The sequence below is a fragment of the Citrus clementina genome, unplaced genomic scaffold, assembly GCF_000493195.1.
Source record: "Citrus clementina cultivar Clemenules unplaced genomic scaffold, Citrus_clementina_v1.0 scaffold_9, whole genome shotgun sequence".
Taxonomy (NCBI): domain Eukaryota; kingdom Viridiplantae; phylum Streptophyta; class Magnoliopsida; order Sapindales; family Rutaceae; genus Citrus; species Citrus x clementina.
This window is the reverse complement of record NW_006261964.1, coordinates 16,686,195-16,705,475: the sequence shown is the minus strand read 5'-3', so window position 1 is coordinate 16,705,475 and position 19,281 is coordinate 16,686,195. Positions and strand designations below refer to the sequence as shown.

The window sequence follows — 19,281 nt, the reverse complement described above, 5'->3', positions numbered from 1 at the left end:
TAACTATTTAGGAAGATTTATTTGTTTATTTAATTATTTAATATTTTATATTATTATCGGATAAGATATAATTTAGGGTTAATATAATTATATTTTAACTTATTTATTTACTAGTAAGTACTAATGTCATATTTACAAATTTTATTTTTTTAATTAAATAAATACTTTTTTTTTTGGATTCACTGATTTTTGCGGATTTGCAGAAGTAAATTCATATTCAATCCACTGATTGCGGATAATCAAATTTTCAATCCAATCAATCCAACAATTAACAGATTGAATTTTTACGGATTAAACGAATTGAGTATATCGGATTGGATTCTGAACATCCCTATTTTTGTATCTAAATGGTCATCCAATTTTATTTTTAGAAAAATTAATAGGTGTGGATACAAGAATTCAATTCAGGTTTACATTTTAATTAAAAAAAAGAAAGATAATAAGTGGTAAGAGACAGTATAATTTTGTGTGTTTTTGTCTTTTTTTTTTCTTAATCAACCTGTGGTGCTTTAAATTGGTGAATTTTGGGGTGTGTGTGTGTGTAGAGGGTGTGATTAATGCGTAGTACTGTATTAGATTGTACAAGATTATTTTATTGCCGAGGATAACAATTATAAACATCTTCAATACATGTTAAAATATTCTTCTCAGGTAAAAATTTCTCTATTATTTTATTTTATTTGTTGAAGAAATCCATTAATAGGAGAAAACAAAATTGTTAATAACTAAATAATCCTTTAATTTGATTTATTTTTTTTATAATAATTCTTTACTTTCCAAGTGATATTTTAAGAGATTATTTTGACGAAGGTTTCGAAGCCTCTTTCTTACTAAATGTTCGTTGACTGTCTTAATCATTGAAGAGTTGTCACCAGCAAACTACATTTAACTTTTTCTTTGTTTATGAGCAATGATGATATTTTTATTTTAATGAAGTGAATATGTCATTAACATATATAAAAACACATATTCCAATATATTAATAGACAAAAAGATATAATTTTTAATATATTAAAATTTGTGTTTTTTATGTTTTTGTGTGCATCTTTAGTAAAAAAGTACTCCCTCTCTATATATAATCTATTCTCTATTTTTTTCTGATTTTGTTTTTACTTTTTTTTTCATATATTAAAAAATTATAGAAGCAGAAAATGCGAGATTGTGCCACGTACCTTTAGGGCTAGTGGTAATCTCCACTCTGATTTGAATTAAACCAAAAAAAAAAAAAAGAGAGAATGGGTGAAGACATTAATCTTGATGATGTCAAAAGTTAGAAAAAAGTCAAAGGAGCTCTATGTACACGCTTTTAACTTTTGCCTCCACTCGAACAAGTCCACGTGTACCGTGAGCAATGATCAATTTTATTCTCTGCGCTAACCACACAAGTCGCCAGATTACAAGGCAAAGAACCCCAACTGCCCGTTACCCAATTATTTTCTGCCACCTTTTTAGTTTCACCCACACGCTCTTTAACGGCGGAAAATAAAACGCTGCGTTTTAGCCTACTTTTGTAACAAAAAGAGGAAAACACTGTTCGAATTCACTTTAACTGAACTACCCGGGTATCATTTTCTCTTAGATTCTCTCACTTTCTCATCTAATTTCCCCCAGAAAATCTACCTCCAACAAGTGCTCAACAAACCAAAAATTCCATCGAAGCTTGAATTTTCATAACGGTCTGTAAATCTCAAGGTCAAGGTAAGGATTTTTACTTTCTTTTGTTTATCAATTTTGATGCTTTTCCGATCTGGGTTCGGTCTGTTTTCGGGTTCTGAGTTTCTCTTCGATGCCATATAACTTAGTATGTGATATTAAAATAATAATAGAAATAATAATATTGAAATTATTTTCAAAGAAGAAGTTGGTATTTGTTATTTTATTTGTGCAAGTATTGGGATTGTAAAACAATGGTGACTTCAAGAAGAAAGAAATGGACTGAGGCTGAAGAGAAAACCCTAATAAACAAGTATGGTGAGATGGTCGCTGATGGGACGCTCGCGAAGATGAAAACCCGCGAGAAGAAGTATAAACCAATTGCTCTGTATGTGAATTCCATGCACTATGTTCGCGATTCTATCGCGTTTCCTTGGCACTGGTCATGGAAGGATGTTTCCACCAAGGTGCAGAATATGAGGCACCAGTATTTGTTAGTTAAACAGAAGATCAAGAAACCTGAATTGTCTGTGGACAATTCAGTTGGTGGGGAGTGTAACGGGGATGAGTTCGATTGGGCTGAGGGCCTTACTCATTGGTCTAACTTTTTAAGGTATAAGGAGGTTTTTGGAGATGTACCGGCATCTTATAATAGTAATATTAGTAATGGCAGTGATTTAATGGCAGTTGTTAATGAGGATAGGGAAAATGGTGGTGGGTTTGTGGGGGTGGGTACGGGGATGGAGATTGCGGATTTTGGGCAAATGGGTCATTCAGGAGATGGGGATTTTACCACAATTGATGGTGGAGAGAATGGGATGATGGGTTTGGGTTTTGACTATGATGGTGATGAGGGGGAGGATAATTTTAATGGTCATCATGAAAGGGTTAGGGAGGATGGGGATAATGGGTTCACATATGATGAAGGAGAGCATAATGGGTCTAACTTGAAGAAGAAGAGGAAGTTGTTGAAGGGGTTGGAGAAGAAGACATTGGGATTTCTTGCAAATCAGTTGGGACAGTTGAAGGAAATGGAGGCTCGCTTTGAGCAACGTGAAGCGGAGAGAGAAAGGGAGAGGCAGAGGAGGGAAAATTTTCGGATAAAACTTGAGCAGGAATGGCAAAGGAAGTTGGAAGAGAGGGAGAAGGAGAGGGAAGAGAGGGATAAAGCTAAGGAGCATTTAAGGAGGCAGAGGATACAGGAATGGGAATCTATGGAGAAGGAGAGCGAAGAGAGGGAAAGAAGAAGAAGAGATGAAGAGTTGATTCAGGAGAGGGAGTGGGAGGAAAGGATTAATAGGCGGAGGTCAGAATGGAATAAGAGGATTGATGGAATATTGAGTCAGCACAGGACAGAAATGGGTCAGATGCAGGCCCGTATTCTTCATGAGCAGCAAAACCTTACCAGCCAGTTGCTTGGGATTGTTTCCCAGTGGACTGGTCATCCTACTGGGCTCTCTGACCATACTGGTGCTAGTACCCATTATCTTTCGCAAATGATGCAGAATTTACACCATGTGAATGGAATGGTTCATGGAGATACTAGGGTTGAGGGAGATAATCAAGATGATCAATTCATTGTTGATGGATGACCTTGTTCTTGTGATGCTTTCATCTGCTTGATCAGCTATAATAATGAACAGTTGTGCAGGAGTGTTAACAGTGGTTTGGAGAAGTGTAAAGGTCAGACAATTTTTCAACCTTCTTATTGTACTTTAAATTAGATATGTTTGTACATTGACATGTCTAGTTCAAATAGTGTCAATAAGGGATCTATAGATTTCTTTATTTCAAAATTTGTTGTAACTATATTTATTGAATATAAATTAAGCCCCATTTCAACAATGTTGTGGTACGATCTATGTATTTCTTTGTATTTTTATTCTCTTTTTTTATTTTATTTCTTTTCTCCACTACCTCGTCAATTTATGTCAGTTTGCCGAAAATGCAAGATAGTCTACGACCAACATTCATGAAGCAAGGAAACAAGTTAAAGAGAAATGAAGTTGAGAACCATAATCTAAGTAGCTTTCTGGATTCATCTAAATTTGCCTATTATCATTCATATAAAGCAATTATCTTCAGCATGGTCTTACTGTTCTGTAGATACTGACAAAATGAATAGGACTTACCCCATATCGTTGAAGGCTCACTTACACTTTAATAGGACAGCATTGGCATACTAGCCTCATATTCACCATTGCTTGCTCTTGTGTCTAGTGTAACAAAAATGTCCTGTGCTGCTCAGTTGGTTTCATAAGTTCAAATCATGGCTGGCAAAAGGGAGAACAGTAAAATGTTGATGGACCACATGATTTTAATTCTTTATTCAACTACTGAATTTCCGTTAGCTTTTAGCTTAGCTTATTGCATTTGATGTTTGCTGAGTTTGAGGTTAGCGCTGCTAACTTTTCCAAGTTAAACTTCAGCTACACAGTACCTTTTTATGAAGATGATATAAGTCTGTTTCCTTTTTCACCTATAAATAGTAAGAGATTACTTTAAAATCCATAGCAGTTTTATCTTTTTGGGGAAATTTAGGGTAGTGCATTGGAACACATCTCCTCTGAGTGCATACTTTTCGGCCATACTATCATCTCTCTTTTGTGTTTTTGATACATCTATAGTTTTCTTTTTCAATAGTAATTGCTAAGACATTATAAAATTTTCCCTCATTTTTGATCTTCTGATTTTTCTCCTTCAAATTGTTTGAACTTTCCTGCAACTTTACTCCAATGGGCTGAGATAACTACACTCCCCCCATATTGATTTCTGCCAGTTATGTATGATAATCATCTCCTTGGTTTTTGTAAGTGTTGTTTTTGATCTTTGTCATACTCTGTTGATGGTTGGGGACTTCTTAGCAAAATATTTGAGAACATAGTTGGCTTGACTTTTTGATTTTTGATTTTGATTTTCTTTAGAAAGAAGCCGAAACACAATTGGTTTGATTGGTATATTTACAAGAAGAAAACCAGTGGTTTAGTCTTATATTAAGCTTGGTAGCCTTTCAAAAAAAAAAGTTTGGTAGACTGGATGGCCTAAAGAATTATCTTTCCGGGGGTTTCAGGGTATGAATTAAGAGATTTGTGTCTATAGTTTGTTGTTCACAAGTGAATAAGTGTTAAGAAAGCACAACTGCTTCTGAAGCCTTAATCTGCAAGCAGAAGAGGACCCTCCATGTATTTCCTAATGAGAATGAAGGAAAGGAAGGGTTTGATTTTCATGAGTGTGATTTTGTGAAATGTTTTTAACTTATTGTACTACTATTTTTATAAACACATGCCTAAACATTGGTTACTCACAGATTTGGACCATCCGTTAGGGAAGTTTTCATCATCAAGAAAAATATTGAAAATGTAATTGAAGGCTTCAACTGATCTTTCCCAGTGATGACATTTAAGTTCGTGATTTTTTTTTTTAAATTGAGACTAATCTATATGGGACAAGAAAACTGTTACTGTAATTCATAAGAAACAAATTTGTGCAAAGCAATTCCTTATTTCCTGGAAATAAGGGAAGAAGAGTTATACCATGAGATATGGTGGCTTCATGGGGCTAGCAAGAAAAGTCAAATAAAAATTGGCCTTTCAGTCAAAGTGATGGTTCATGTCATGTGCTACACGACTTGGAATGACTTCTATGGGACAACCAAAGTCACCCTTGTTGGCAGGTAATTTATTTTATTATTCTGGCATTACAATTTTGTAGTTTTGCTGATTTTTGAATGGAGGATAATGTGTGTTAGCTGTACATCCAATGTAAAACCCTGATGGGAAAATGTGGAACCCAAAATTTATAGTATTGAAATCAGTTCTCTCTTTATCCTCCTCTTCCTGCCTTTCTATATTCTATTTTTCATTTTTAAGATTCTTGTTACTCACTTGGTTGCTACATTTGGTTGTTCAAGGTGTCTCTGACCTGTTGTTAAACTGTGACTAGGAAGGAGAATAAACTAAAGAGAGAGACATGAAGAAAAGTAATGAAAACTGAAACTTGGTCCTCTCTTTGCTAGTTCGGATTTTAAAGAGAGATAATAGAGAAATTATTGTGGTATTTTTACATTGTCAAAAGTAAGATTTTAAATTTCGTATGTTAAGGAGAAATTTGGGAAAGTGGGGAAGAGAGAAGGTCAATAATTAAAAGGTAAGCTTGGATAGAAATCCAATAGTCAAAAATGTCTCAAATAATAGGAATTCTAAAATGTCTCTTTTCGCTTCTCTTTCTTCTAACCCTATTAAGTCAAAGGGAGAAAAAAACTTAGTTGTAAAAATTGAGATTGATTGATACTGGATATTTCTGTGGATGAGGCTCTTTCATGGCAAGATATAGCAAAGAGAAAAGCAAGTTTAAGTACTCAACATGCAGGCATACACAGTGAATTCGAATTTGATGAAGGATTTGACACTGTGAAGAACAATTGATGTATTTTAATTTCCAGTGTCAGCTTGACTATCAGTTATTTTGATGTGAATGTTAAATTTGCAAATTTGCAAATTATAAACAGGAAAGCCCTGGTGCAGCAATATTACTTGATTAGAACCCAAGTTTGGTTCCTTTACTCTCTCTCTCTCTCTCTCTCTCTCTTTCTCTTTCTCTGTAAATATGTGTGTTTGCTTGTGTGTGTGCATAGATATTTGTACTCTTTTGCCCCATCAAAATGCATTGATGTTCTGTCCATCACCTTGTCAAGATGGTGTAATTCATCATCATGGTCCTAATTTCTACATTTTCGTTGACTTTTGCTTGAGGTGTCCTGTTTTCAGAATGTTGAGAAAAACTTTCAAGTGCAATGGCGGCATAAGAGAAGAAGGTTTTAGATTTTATCTAATTATCTTATTTTATTTATATTTTGTCTACTTCTTTCTGATAATAGCAGTACCTTCGTTTTGACGATATGGTGACCCATAACTAACTCATTTTTCAAGGTTTGAAATGTGAATAGGTGATCTTGCAGTTTGGATTGCCATCTTAAAGCAATTATAGGGGTTATAAGAGAGCAGGCTTGCCAATATTACTGGAAATTACATTCTAGTTGAGCACGAGGTCCGTTTAGTTGATTTACTGTATAGTTAAATGGAATTTGTGTTCCATGGATTTCAATCATTTATGCAACTTTCCTAGGTACAAACTAATGGCACAATTGTAGTTATGCAGCTACCTGTTGAAGTGCCATGGAACATGGTAGCGGTTCAAAGAAATGATGAAAAGATTAAACAAGCAGTATGGTTGGTATCTTGCACCTTATGAGCTCACACTTGCTCCAGATTTGATTTAAGAACGTTTAGTCTTACAGTGACGATGTATTTATGCTTACTTCACTCTTGGATAAAACAATGAACTTGCCTCTTTAACTTATTTGGTACATCTGCATGAACTACTTGTGAGCTGCATTATGCATATCTTTTAAAATCATTATCGACACAGGTTGTGCCCTTTTTTGCTAATTTGAGTTGGATTTTGGAAAAAAATGAGGATGGAAGATTAAGGAAAACCATGCCTTTTATACACACTTGAACTGAATTAGAGATTTGACTGGTAGCCTCGATAGTATATCAGTAACAATATGTTGTCGATGTTTAGCTCTGGCCTTTCAGCTTGATTCTTTATTATATCAGTAAAAATGTGTTGTGGAAGTTTGGTTCTGGCTTTACAGCTTGATTCTTTAAGCATTCATTGCTATTTCTGTGTGAAAATAGACACTGTGAGTCTGTGAAACCACTTTTCAAGAATTTTGGTTTATGAGATGGCATTGCTTTCTCTGATATTATAATGTTAAACCTACTAGTAATCTGTTTTTAGTTAATTAATTGGTCAGTGCATCGCCACGTAAACTGAGCTGGACTGAAGTTTTAAAAGTCAGCCATTAGAGGCAGTTCGCACATGCTGATTTATTTATTGAAACTGAGATGACTTGGCTCAGGGTAAAAAATTGGAAAGATGCCCATCACTGCGGCAGCGGTTATTTATATGCAATTGTGTAGTTAGTAGGTGTTGCAAGTTGAATGATTCAATGAATTTTAAAATCCACATTCAAATTCATTCACTTCTTAAACAAATAATTTTATCAGAAACAAGAAATTGATTATTGAAGCTGCAACATATTACATTAGAATCACATGAATCTGCTTATTTGAACTTGCTTGCTTCATCAACAATTGGTGAAACTAAGCTTTCTTCATATATGACACCTCCAAACCAAGGTCACTCATCATATATCTCAAAATATCTAAATGTGTCTTCTTTTGTGCTGTAAAAGACTAATTCCCTTCCATCACTACCCAGCAAAAATTTGCCATCTTTTGTGAAGCCTATTAGAGTTGGATAATATTCGTATTCTGGAAATTTGTCTCTTGAGATGCTAAACAATCTAGTCCATGATGATTCTTTCATCTCCCATGCCTCAAAAGAACCGTCCCTTTGATCATTAAATACAACAATGCGGTCTCCCCAATTCCGCAAATTTACAACCGAGGTAGTTTGGTCGATATGCTCTAGTAAGGAAGCAACCTCTGTGAATCTTTCTTCCGTCAGATCGAATGATACGATCGCATAATTCTTATTCGAACCATTTTCCAGTATTCCAAGCCAATGCAGCTTGCCATTTGACAGAACCCCTAATCCGTAAATATCAATCCTTGCATGAAAGTACTGAATTTCTTTCCAGGAATTGTTTTTCAGGGAAAAAACCTGAACTTTAGTTTCCCTGGAAACATTTCCATTTCCAATAGTTGAAATGAAACCTCTAATGACTTTGTAATCATCACCAGAGGTATCATAACCTAACCCATAAAAAAAAGTACCTTGTTCAGGAAAAGGAGCAGGCCTTGTCAATTCCCTGGAAACACGAGTACTCGGGTTCCACAGAACCATGTTGGTGGAATCAAAATCTATACAAACCAAGCCATTACAGGATCCTATAATATCAGCATCATCTTCAGGAACTTTCTCCCCAGGATAACCAAGCTGCGCTGTGATATTAGTGTCACTACCTTCACCAAATCCAAATGCTTCATAATCAATGGATTGAAGTGGAGACGTCGTGAGTAAGACTCTACGAATGTTACCACTGCAGTCGGATTTTGCTTGTTTGAGTTGGGTCTTGGCAAATTGAGAATCAGAGATTAATGAAAACCATGGCTTGGATACACACTTGAACCGTAAAAGAGACTTCACAGGTAGCCTTGATAGTATATCAGCAACTATGTCTTGGGGAAGTTTGGCCATGGCTTTTGGGCTTGATTTTGTGTAAATCTGGATAATGAAACCGCTTCTGACATTGATTTTTAAAGGCTCATGTCACTTGATTTTTTCAGCAAGCGTGCTTTACAAGCCTTGATTTTATATTACAATAATAAGCTAAGCAACCTGTACGTAGTTAATTGGATTGAATTGAATTGGTCATTGCATTGATACAAAGCTAATCTGAAAGATCTATTTATTTAAACCAAGATGATTTTGACTCCGGATAAATAAATTTAAAGATGATAATATCACCGTGACAACATTTGTTTATATATGCAATTAATTAATAATTAGGAGTTGTTGAAAGTTTTTGACTGATTCAATAATACAATATACATGCATAAAATAAGACCAAAATCCGCCCATTCATTTATTCTATTTGAGACGGTTAACACTTAATTAACATCTTAAATGGAAAAATAAACAAACTGATTTTCCTAGTTGAACTAATTACATAAACTAAATCTCATTATAAGCATGAAAAAACGATCAAAATCTCCCTGTTTTTCAATATCTTTATTACTTAATCTCTCTGTGTTTAGGTAATGTACTTTTATTACTTTCTTGTCTACAGTTTTTCTTTTTCTTTTTCTTTTTTTAATATTTTGTTGTTGTTGTTGTTGAATTTATATTATTCTTTTCTGCGGTGCCTACTTCAGTCTTTCTTCCGTTAGCATTGCTTGCTTACGCTCAGCCCTCCCTGTTTTCTGTCTTTCTTCTAATTTCCTTCTTCAAATCCAGTGTGGATTCTCCCTTTTTCTCCGAATTCGTTGACAAAACTGATTGAGATATCTTTAATGATTGAATTGAGTGGTCTCCGCGAGTGATTTGAATCTTTGGAAAGAATCACAAATGAGGTCAACCAAAATGGTAGCTCAGCTAAGCTCTAGAAGGACTTGTGGATTATAGTTGCATGCAAGCTTCTGATTGGTGGAATGCGGATGCAGCATATGAATTTCTTAACCAAGCTTATTCGATTGTACCTAATTCTGTGCAAAATTTGCTTGCCCTAGCCCAAGAGAAATTTTTAGACAGTTTGATCGCAAGAACACTTTGATGATGAGGCAAGAAAGATAATTGATTGAGATAGTACTAATTTACATAGGGCGCAGATGAAATTGCCTTTACTAATGTACATAAAGACGGAGCAATTGCCTTTATTCTTCAAAAGGTGGCGTGTGTTTGGCCAACTGAATTGTCCACATCGTACACCACTTTAGCTTTCTCTCACCAAAGTGCGAAGGTAGAAACTTTTTATTTTTCTCATACCATAAAATTTTTTAGAAGTTAATTTATTTCACTTGATGCAGATGGAGAGAATATAAACAAGAGAGTATAACAAGCTTGGCGAAAAACAGAAATTATTTGCAGTCATTTCATATACATGTTGCCCTAATAATTTATAGTTTTAGCATGCATGCATGCATCCCTATGTTATGCCTATTTGTAGAAGTTAATTTATCTCGCTTAAGTTGGATAGAAAAAGTACTAACAAGAAAGTATAGTGAGTGTAGTGAAAATATATATATATATATATATATTATAAATTAGGACTATGATAAATTACGATAAGCTACAATGGTGATATAATGTTAAAGAAAAGAGATGCTAGATGAATATTATTATAAGCTAAGTGCAAAGGTAGAAACTTCTTGTTTGTTATACTCTAATTTAAACAAAACCCTGGTTCAAACTCTACAAACAGGTTTAATATGGGCTTGCATGATGCTAAAATTATAAATTATGACTATGTTACAAGATAGCGGGTATATGAAAGGGCTACAAATGATTTCTTTCCTTAACCAAACTTGATAAACTCTCTTGTTTGTACTCTCTCTATCCAGTTCAAGTGAGATAAATTAACTTTTAAAAAACTGATATAAATTATTATAAGCTAAAAAAGTAACATAATGCGAAAGAAAAGAGATGCTAGATGAATATAATTACCATATGTTAGGTGCGAAAATAAAAGCTTCTTGTTTTTCTCATCCTCTAATTTAAACAAAACTCTTTGTTCAAATTCTACAAATAGGTATAATATACGCATGGAAGTATGCGAAAACATTAAATTATGACTAGGTTGCAGGGCAGCAGGAATATGGAAAAGGTTGTAAATGATTTCTGTTTTTTCACACACTTGCCATACTCCATTATTTGTACCCTTTCCATCCAGTTCAAGTGAGATAAATTAACTTCTAAAAAAGTGATATAACTTATTATGAGATAGAAAAGTGGTATAATGCCAAAGAAAAGAGATGTTAGATGAATTTTACCATAGGCTAAGTGCGAAGGTAGAAACTTGTTGTTTTTCTCGTATTCTAAGTTTAACAAAATCCTGGTTTAAACTCTAAATATAGGTATAATATAGGCATGCATGTATGTTAAAATTGTAAATTATAACTATGTTGCGGGGTAGCCGGTATATGGAAACGCAACAAATGATTTCTGTTTTTTCAGTACACTCTATATCTATTCTCTTGCTTGTACTCTCTCTATCCATTTTCAAGTGAGATAAATTAGCTTCTAAAAAGTGATCTAAATTACAATAAGCTAAAAATTGATATAATGCCAATGAAAAAAGACGTTAGATAAATATCACCATAAGCTAAGTGCGAAGGTAGAAACTCCTTGTTTTTCTCATACTCTAGTTTAAACAAAATTGTTGGAAGAATCTTAATGTGCTCGCAAGCACACGAGTTCATTGGAGTATAGATTAAGAATAATGAGGTCAAACTCGCAGGGACCATCAATTTTTAAGAAAGCCAAATATAATATTCTAAGGTAATTGTAACTCTACCTGTAATTAAAGGTAAGTAAATTAATACAAGAATTCAAGAGGTTGAGGCTGCCAAGATTTCATAATCCACCACAGTTCAACTTCCTTTTCTCGATCTTGATTTGCATAGAAAGCTTAACAATTATCTAGTTATGGATCGTTTCAATTTTGAAGTGACAACTCGAAATCAATCTATCACTATTTATGTCTATTTATAAATATAAAAATTAAGTCCAATTAAAATTTATCTTTTGTATGTTTCGGTTGCCTCTTCTCAAACTCGTGGTTGCTGCTCTTCCACAGCCTCTTTTCTCTCGGTTTCTCGTCCTTATATAATAACTAGGAAATAGAACTGCGTTTTGCATAGCTTTGAAAAAAGAATTTAGTATTATCCTTTTTTCCTTATTCTACTTTTAATGATTTATTCTATTCGATTAAGAGGCAAGACTTCCAAAAAAAACATGAAAAAAATAAAGTAAAGCTAAAACCAAAAAGACTTTTTTAATTATTTAAAATTGCATCAGCTAAATTAATACGACGGAAATAGAAGCGCCATAGATGCACCTTGTCTAAGCCAAAACCTTGGAAATCTGAGGCTGATATATCACCGCGAGGCCACCTGGAGAAGGAGTAGAAAATGCATCACAGTAACCTCTCAGTATGTTCCCTTCTTCGGCAATGAATCCGAGAGAGGTGAGCATTGCAGGCCAGCAATTACGGGAGATAATATCAATAGTGCGGCAACAGTCAGGGCCAATATCAGCCTAGCTATTAAGGAAGAATTTAACAATCTCATTTGAGCATGATTTCAGCTCCATTAACGTGTTCCAGCACTCCATTAGGCCTTCGCTAGCTTCAAGTCTTGTTGCAAGATCGTAGCATGGTTTCATATTGTTGTTGAGGCGATCATTCCTACTGGTTGCATTTGCAATATTTGCCATGATCAGGCAAGTGAGGGCCAAAATGAAAAACACATGTTTTAGAGCCATTGCTATTTTTTGTTCTTTTATGTTGTGTTTATGTTTACGTGGGATATCATATTTTTTGTTACTATTTATAAATTAAGGTGAGGCAGAGGAGAAGAGTGATTAAAAATATTTATAAATTATTGTTTAATTTATGATCAAGAAGGTTTCAATTAGAGAAGATAGTGAGTCTTTTGATAAACTGTTACATATTGATTGTGTAATAACAGTCAAATTAATTATGAGAAGATGAAAAGACAAATCTGAAAGAAAATTTCTCTATTTATTAGATAATAGAGAATATACAAAGATAAGAAATGGTGATGCCACATCACCTCTTATAGTCCCAGCTTTATATATATATATATATATAGATGCTTCTCCCTAAAATCCTTAACTCCAAAGGATTAAAACAAAGTCAAGCCGAGAACTTTAAGTAGATGACGCGATGCCTACCAAATTCAATCGATTTAATTCAAATAATATATTTCCTTTTGTCTTCCACTTGCTAGTTACATTAGTATCTCAAGATTTATTTTCCTAAGTCATTAATCTTGTGCCGATTTATTCCTTAAACTGCAATTGATTTTCTTTTTATTCTCAAAATATATCTACAATAATAAAAAAAAAAGATAAATTAATAAAATAATAAAAGACATAAATTTAATTTAGGGAATTATTAAAATGATAAATAAATTATCAGCACATCAAAAATCTTAGTTCAAACTCTACAAATTATGACTATGTTACAGCGCAGCAGGTATATGGAAAGGCTACAAATGATTTCTTGTTTTCACCATACTTGCTACACTCTCCTGTTTGTACTCTCTCTACACAATTCAAGCCATAAATTAACTTTTAAAAAAGTGATGTAAATTACCCTAAACTAAAGTGGTGATATAATGCCAAATAAAAGAGATGCCAGATGAATATCATCATAAGCTAAGTGTGAATGTAGAAACTTCTTATTTTTCTCATACAAACTCTACAAATATGTATAATATAGGGAAGCATGTATGCTAAAACTATAACTTATGACTATGATGGATGGCTGCAAGTATATGGAAAAGTTGAAAATGATTTCTTTTTTTTTGTTTTTGTTTTTTTACCACACTTTCTATACTCTCTTGTTTGTGCTCTCTCTATCCAATTCAAACGAGACAAATTAACTTCTAAAGAAGTGATATAAATTACCATAAGGTAAAAAGGTGATATAATGCCAAAGAAAAGAGGTGATAGATGAATGTTACCATGAGTTGTCTGTGAAGGTGGAAACTTCTTGTTTTTATCATAATCTAGTTTAAACAAAATCCTACTTCAAACTCTACAAATATATGCCGCAGAGCAGCATGCATATGGAAAAGCTGCAAATGATTTTTGTTTTCTCACCACATTTACTATACTCTTTATGGTATGTTGCTGAAATGGCTTTCATACTATGTTGAATTTGATTAATTTCAAAAGTTTAAACTATGTATATTTAGAAGTGATACTATAAAATGAGAGTTATCAGGACACTTTTAGACTTAAATCGATATTATTTAGAGAGTAAATGATGTGTTTCTATTGCATTTTTGTTTCATTTTGCATAAGCATTCATTTAGTTTATTCGTAATAAATTTTGTTTGATTTAGAATAATTCGTGCTTAGATTGTGTGCATAATTGTAGGTGTTCGGAAGCTCTAAGTTTCAAGGAAGGAATATTGATGCAATATGCTTGCAAAAATGAGGAAAGAACATGGCTACAAAAGAATTGTAACAAATCTGGAACAATGTAGTGTTGTAGTTGTTGCTGTAGCAACCATTACTGTAGCAATCCTGGAACAACGACAAAGAAAATTTCACGCGGGATACTTGCAGAATCGCGATCTGCAGTTTTCTAATATGACTTATGCGCGCCTTAGGCCTATGTTTACCCTAATTTTCAATTATAAAAGGAGCACACATCATATGGAAAGGGAGGCGGTGAATTAACATCAAAGAAATCAAGAAAAAAAAGAAGGAAGAAGCATAATTCAAGAGAAAACAAGTCTGCACCATTGAAGAAATCTGCAGAACTATTTGGAGTCAATTTTCATCATTCTTGACTTATTTCCTTACTTATTCTCTGATTAAGACAATGTGTTAGAGTGCAATTTATGCACTAGTTTTGCATTGTTTACTTCCCTTAATATCGATATTTTGCACTTAGTAATAGTGATTTACTTGTGTTTTACTTTTGTAAGTGCAATTCTATTGATTGGTGATAAAATTGAGCTACAAGATGATGTTTAAGGATGATTGTTCTCTTGGAGAAATTATGAGCGTCAGAAGAACTTTGTTGATAAGGCGTGGGCGCGTGCTGTCAACTACGGACCTGCAGTTTTTAGTTTCACTTGTTTTGTATTTTTGGTTATTTTTGTAATTACGAATTTAATATTTCAGATATTAGTATTTTATTTTCAATAGAATTCTAGAGGAGAAGAGAGAGAGAGTATTTAAGGGAGGAATCTATTGTGAAAAAAGAGACTTTTGGGATAAGAGAGAAACCCTAGATCTAAATTTTTCTCTTCTCTCTATGAAGAACTAAACCTATTATTCTGGTTGAAGGTTAATGAAGCTTTGATTCATCACTACTGTGAGATCTTTCTTATCCTTTAATTGTTTTATTACTTTTTGGGTATTTATTTATTATCTGAATTATTATCATGATTATTTTTGTTAATTAGATAATTGGCCACTATTTAATTACCAACTTAATCTATTGTCAATTAAAGGATTCATCGTATGAAGATTTTAATGTTTGTGACAAATAACATAGCAGAGAGTTGTATTGTGAGAATAAACAATCTAATTTAAATGAACCATCGTATGTGTTTGTTGATTAGGATTTGAGTCTCTCTGGTGTTTCAGGCTGTCAATTGATTAAATCTTATGATCGTATCTAGGGTTGTTTATTGATTAGGGAAATAACCAACGATCGTACCTTGGTTATCGACTAGTTAAGGAGAGATTGGCTATTAGAGGGTCTCAGTAGCTATAACCGGTCTATTCATAAGTAGTAATAATATTTATTTGAATCAATGATCAGTAGTCGAATCAAGCTGAGTTAATTCCTTCAACCAGAGCTTTCTCCAATTTGGATTACAACTTTAATTTGCATTCTTGTTATTTTAATTTGATTTTTATTATTGTCAATAATTCCCCCATTTTACATTTTACATTTTAAAAGGATTTAAATAATTACCGATCTATGTGGACACGACCCTGCTCAATTACTATACACAATTTATTTAGAGTAGGTATTTATTTTTGCTGGCTTCGACAACCATCAAATTTTGGCGTCGTTGTCGGGGATTACTGTCATTTATTTAATCCTTTTTATGTTTTACTTGGTGTATGGTTTGTTCTTCTCGTACAGGTACAGTTTCGTTTGATCCTTAAATTGAGAAGACGGCTCACCGGCTGAGACAGCAATCGAAGCGAGCTAAGCAACGATCCTCGTCGCCTTTGCTTTCTGAAATAGATACGGTGCCTGATTTGGTTGAATCATCTAGTGATTCAGAAGAGCAAGTGATGGATAGAGCTGCACTTGTAGAAAGAACTCTTAGAGAGTTAGCTGAATTAGATTTGAATCAGCAACCACTCTGCATTCAATATGTAGACTTGGAGGTAAATTTTGAATTAAAGTCTGGTCTTATTCATTTATTACCCAAGTTTTATGGTTTTGCAGGTGAAGATCCTCATAAACATCTCAAGGAGTTTCATGTTGTATGTTCAAGTATGAGACCACAAGGCGTGACTGAAGAGCAGATTAAGCTGCATGCTTTTCCTTTCTCTTTAGATGGACTAGCTAAAGGCTGGTTGTACTACTTGCCTCCTAGATTGATTACAACGTGGAATGGTTTGAAGAAGCAGTTCCTGGAGAAGTACTTTCATGCTTCAAGAACTGCCAACATCAGAAAAGATATTTGTGGGATCAGACAACTTCCTGGGGAGACTTTGTATGAGTATTGGGAGCGATCTAAACAATTGTGTGCCAGCTGTCCTTAGCATCAGATTTCTGATCAACTTCTTATTCAATATTTTTACGAAGGACTATCATTAATGGATAGGAGTATGATAGATGCTGCTAGTGGAGGTGTGTTGGTGAACAAGACTCCTACTCAAGCAAGGGAGTTGATATCAAATATGACTGTCAATGCACAACAATTTGGCAGCAGGCAAGATGCCACTTCAAGAACGGTGAATGAGGTAAATATTTCTTTTGTTGAACAACGTTTAGATAAACTTACTTCTCTTGTGGAAAAGTTTGTTGTAGGTAATGTGCAACAGGTAAAGACTTGTGGCATTTGTTCCAATATGGGTCATTCAACTGATATGTGTCCTACACTTCAAGAAGAACCCGTTGAACAAGCCAATGCAGTTGGAGGATTTTCAGACATACCTCAGAGGAGGTATGATCTTTATGCACAAACATACAATCCGGGATGGAAGGATCATCCCAACTTCAGCTATGGAGTTAGGCCGTTAGGATTCCCACAACAGTATCCACCAAGAAAACCAGCACCTCCACAGTCAAACTCCAAGTCAGGTATATCTCTTGAAGAAATTGTTAAATCACTTGCGACTAACACTCATCAATTTCAGCAGGCAACTATAGCAAGCACTTAGAATTTGGAGAACCAAATGAGTCAATTGGCGACTACAGTGAGCCGTCTGGAGTCTCAAGTATTAGGGAGGTTGCCTTCACAATCTGAGGTGAATCCAAAGCAAAACGTTAGTGCTGTCATCCTTAGAAGTGGGAGGGAGTTGCAAGAGCCTAGTAAGAAAGTGACAAAGCATGTAGAAGATGAGCTTGAGAAGAATGAATTGATGCCAAAATCTTAAGATGCACAACCCACAAGAGCAAAACCCCTACCTATTGTGATACCTCCTCCTTTTCCAAGCCGGTTTGCAAAATCCAAGAAGGAGGAACAAAAGAAAGATATCCTTAAGACATTTCGCAAGGTTGAGGTAAATATTCCTTTATTAGATGCTATAAAACAAATACCTCGATATGCTAAAGTCCTTAAGGAACTGTGCACCTTTAAGAGAAAATTAAGAGGAGATGAAAAAGTTCACATGGGGGAGAATGTTTCAGCAGTTCTCTAAAAAAAACTACCTCCTAAGTGCAAGGATCCAGGTATGTTTGTTATCCCTTGTAAAATTGGTAGTGTTAGAGTTGAAAAGGCTATGTTAGATCTAGGAGCTTCTATTAATGTCATGCCTCGTTCCATTTATTCATCTTTGAATGTTGGTCCATTAAAAGAAACTGGCGTGATAATTCAACTAGCTGATAGGTCTAATGCATATCCTAATGGGGTATTAGAAGATGTCTTAGTATAAGTTAATGAGTTGGTTTTTCCTGTTGATTTTTATGTACTTGATATGGAAGATGATATCTCCTCTAATTCTGTCCTAATTTTGCTAGGAAGACCTTTTCTTAAGACTGCTAGGACTAAAATGGATGTACATAAAGGGACTCTCACTATAGAGTTTGATGGAGAGGTTATAGAATTCAATATGAATGATGCCATTAAATATCCTAGTGAGGAACATTCGGTATTTTCTGTGGATGTTATTAACCCTATAGTGCAGGAAGTTTTTTACAAGGAAAAAACGAAGACATTTCATGATAGAATGATTTTGAGAAATGAGTTCTCTGTTGGTCAAAGAGTTCTTCTTTTTCATTCTAAGCTCAAACTTTTTCCGGGTAAATTAAGTTCTTGCTGGGTTGGACCTTTTATTGTTACTATTGTTTTTCCTCATGGTGTAGTTGAGATTCGGAGTTCGACCTCTGACAAAGTTTTTAAGGTTAATGGTCATCGCTTAAAACCTTTTTATGAAGATTTTTCGGTGAATATTGTGGAGGATGTGGCTCTCGAGAGTCCCAATTATAGAGATTGATGCATAAATGTGTTTAGCCAAAGACATAAAACAAAGGCGCTTTTTGGGAAGCAACCTAAATGATTTATTTATTTTGGTTTTTGTTACATCTTCTTTTAATTTTGATTTAGATTTTTTTTTAAATAATGTGTTTGCTTATTTTGGCCAGAAGAAAATTTTTGATTAGGCATGCCCACGTTTTAACTAATAAGTACTTCTGTGATTTTTAAAGTAAAATGGTTTTAAGGCGTGCCCATGTGCTTATTCGAAAAGTAATTTTGAAATTTTTTTAGTGTCTCAAAGTGATTCATCACTAAAAAAAAATGAAAAAAAAAATTTATTTATTTATTTAAAAAAACGAAAAAAAAATTTCTTTTTTTCCTTTCTTTTTTTTCTTTTATATATACAATTTTTTTATTTGAAAAAAAATAAAAAAATAAAAAACGAAAAAAAAATTAATTTACTGTTCACAAAATCCCTAATTCATAGAATTGGTTTTCTTCTCCAGCCTTCACCGAGCAACCCGCGCATAATGCAACCAGCACCAACCCGCGCAGCACAACCATCCGTGAGCAACCTGAACCAGCAGTCGTGCACCTGCATGCTCCAGCCGAGCAGCAATCATCCGCAACCAGCCTACACCCTGCATTCCAGCCGCGTGAATCGAAATCCGTGAGTGAAATTATTGTAACAATGCCGAAGAGGAAAGCATCAACTTTCAAGTCATCTAAAAAG

At 34.2% G+C, this 19,281-nt stretch overlaps 3 protein-coding genes across 5 annotated transcripts; 2 read left to right on the top strand and 1 right to left on the bottom strand.

Annotated features, from left to right (window-relative positions):
* Nucleotides 1–1,538: 1,538 nt before the first annotated feature.
* Nucleotides 1,539–7,636, top strand: LOC18033378. 3 transcript variants are annotated; one of them, XR_002904973.1, is made up of 2 exons: nucleotides 1,539–6,699; nucleotides 6,811–7,636. XR_002904973.1 is itself a non-coding variant. In XM_024182786.1 (2 exons), the coding sequence occupies exon 2, from the start codon at nucleotides 1,908–1,910 to the stop codon at nucleotides 3,243–3,245; it is 1,338 nt and encodes a 445-aa protein (XP_024038554.1). In that variant the 5' UTR covers nucleotides 1,539–1,698; nucleotides 1,890–1,907; the 3' UTR covers nucleotides 3,246–7,636. The 3 variants fall into 3 exon arrangements, 1 of the variants encoding a protein (XP_024038554.1); XR_002904970.1 differs by having other exon boundaries at nucleotides 6,803–7,636; XM_024182786.1 differs by having other exon boundaries at nucleotides 1,539–1,698; nucleotides 1,890–7,636.
* A 221-nt stretch (nucleotides 7,637–7,857) lies between these two features.
* On the bottom strand, nucleotides 7,858–8,880 carry LOC18032235 (F-box protein CPR1). Its single transcript, XM_006420941.1, has one exon. It carries the CDS (start codon nucleotides 8,878–8,880, stop codon nucleotides 7,858–7,860), a length of 1,023 nt encoding a protein of 340 aa, XP_006421004.1.
* A 7,137-nt stretch (nucleotides 8,881–16,017) lies between these two features.
* LOC112099333 lies at nucleotides 16,018–17,508 on the top strand. Its single transcript, XM_024186842.1, has 5 exons — nucleotides 16,018–16,039; nucleotides 16,352–16,622; nucleotides 16,734–16,872; nucleotides 16,954–17,212; nucleotides 17,330–17,508. Exons 1-5 carry the CDS (start codon nucleotides 16,018–16,020, stop codon nucleotides 17,506–17,508), a joined length of 870 nt encoding a protein of 289 aa, XP_024042610.1.
* Nucleotides 17,509–19,281: the final 1,773 nt, after the last annotated feature.

Bases quoted from the DNA above. Each gene is read 5' to 3' on its own strand.
- LOC112099333 (XM_024186842.1), top strand. From the start codon at position 16,018: ATGGTTTGTTCTTCTCGTACAG. The intron at 16,873-16,953 runs GTAAATATTTCT...AATGTGCAACAG, and splicing joins CTTCAAGAACGGTGAATGAG to GTAAAGACTTGTGGCATTTG. The intron at 17,213-17,329 runs GTATATCTCTTG...TGGCGACTACAG, and splicing joins ACAGTCAAACTCCAAGTCAG to TGAGCCGTCTGGAGTCTCAA.
- LOC18032235 (XM_006420941.1), bottom strand. From the start codon at position 8,880: ATGGCCAAACTTCCCCAAGACATAGTTGCTGATATACTATCAAGGCTA.
- LOC18033378 (XM_024182786.1), top strand. From the start codon at position 1,908: ATGGTGACTTCAAGAAGAAAGAAATGGACTGAGGCTGAAGAGAAAACC.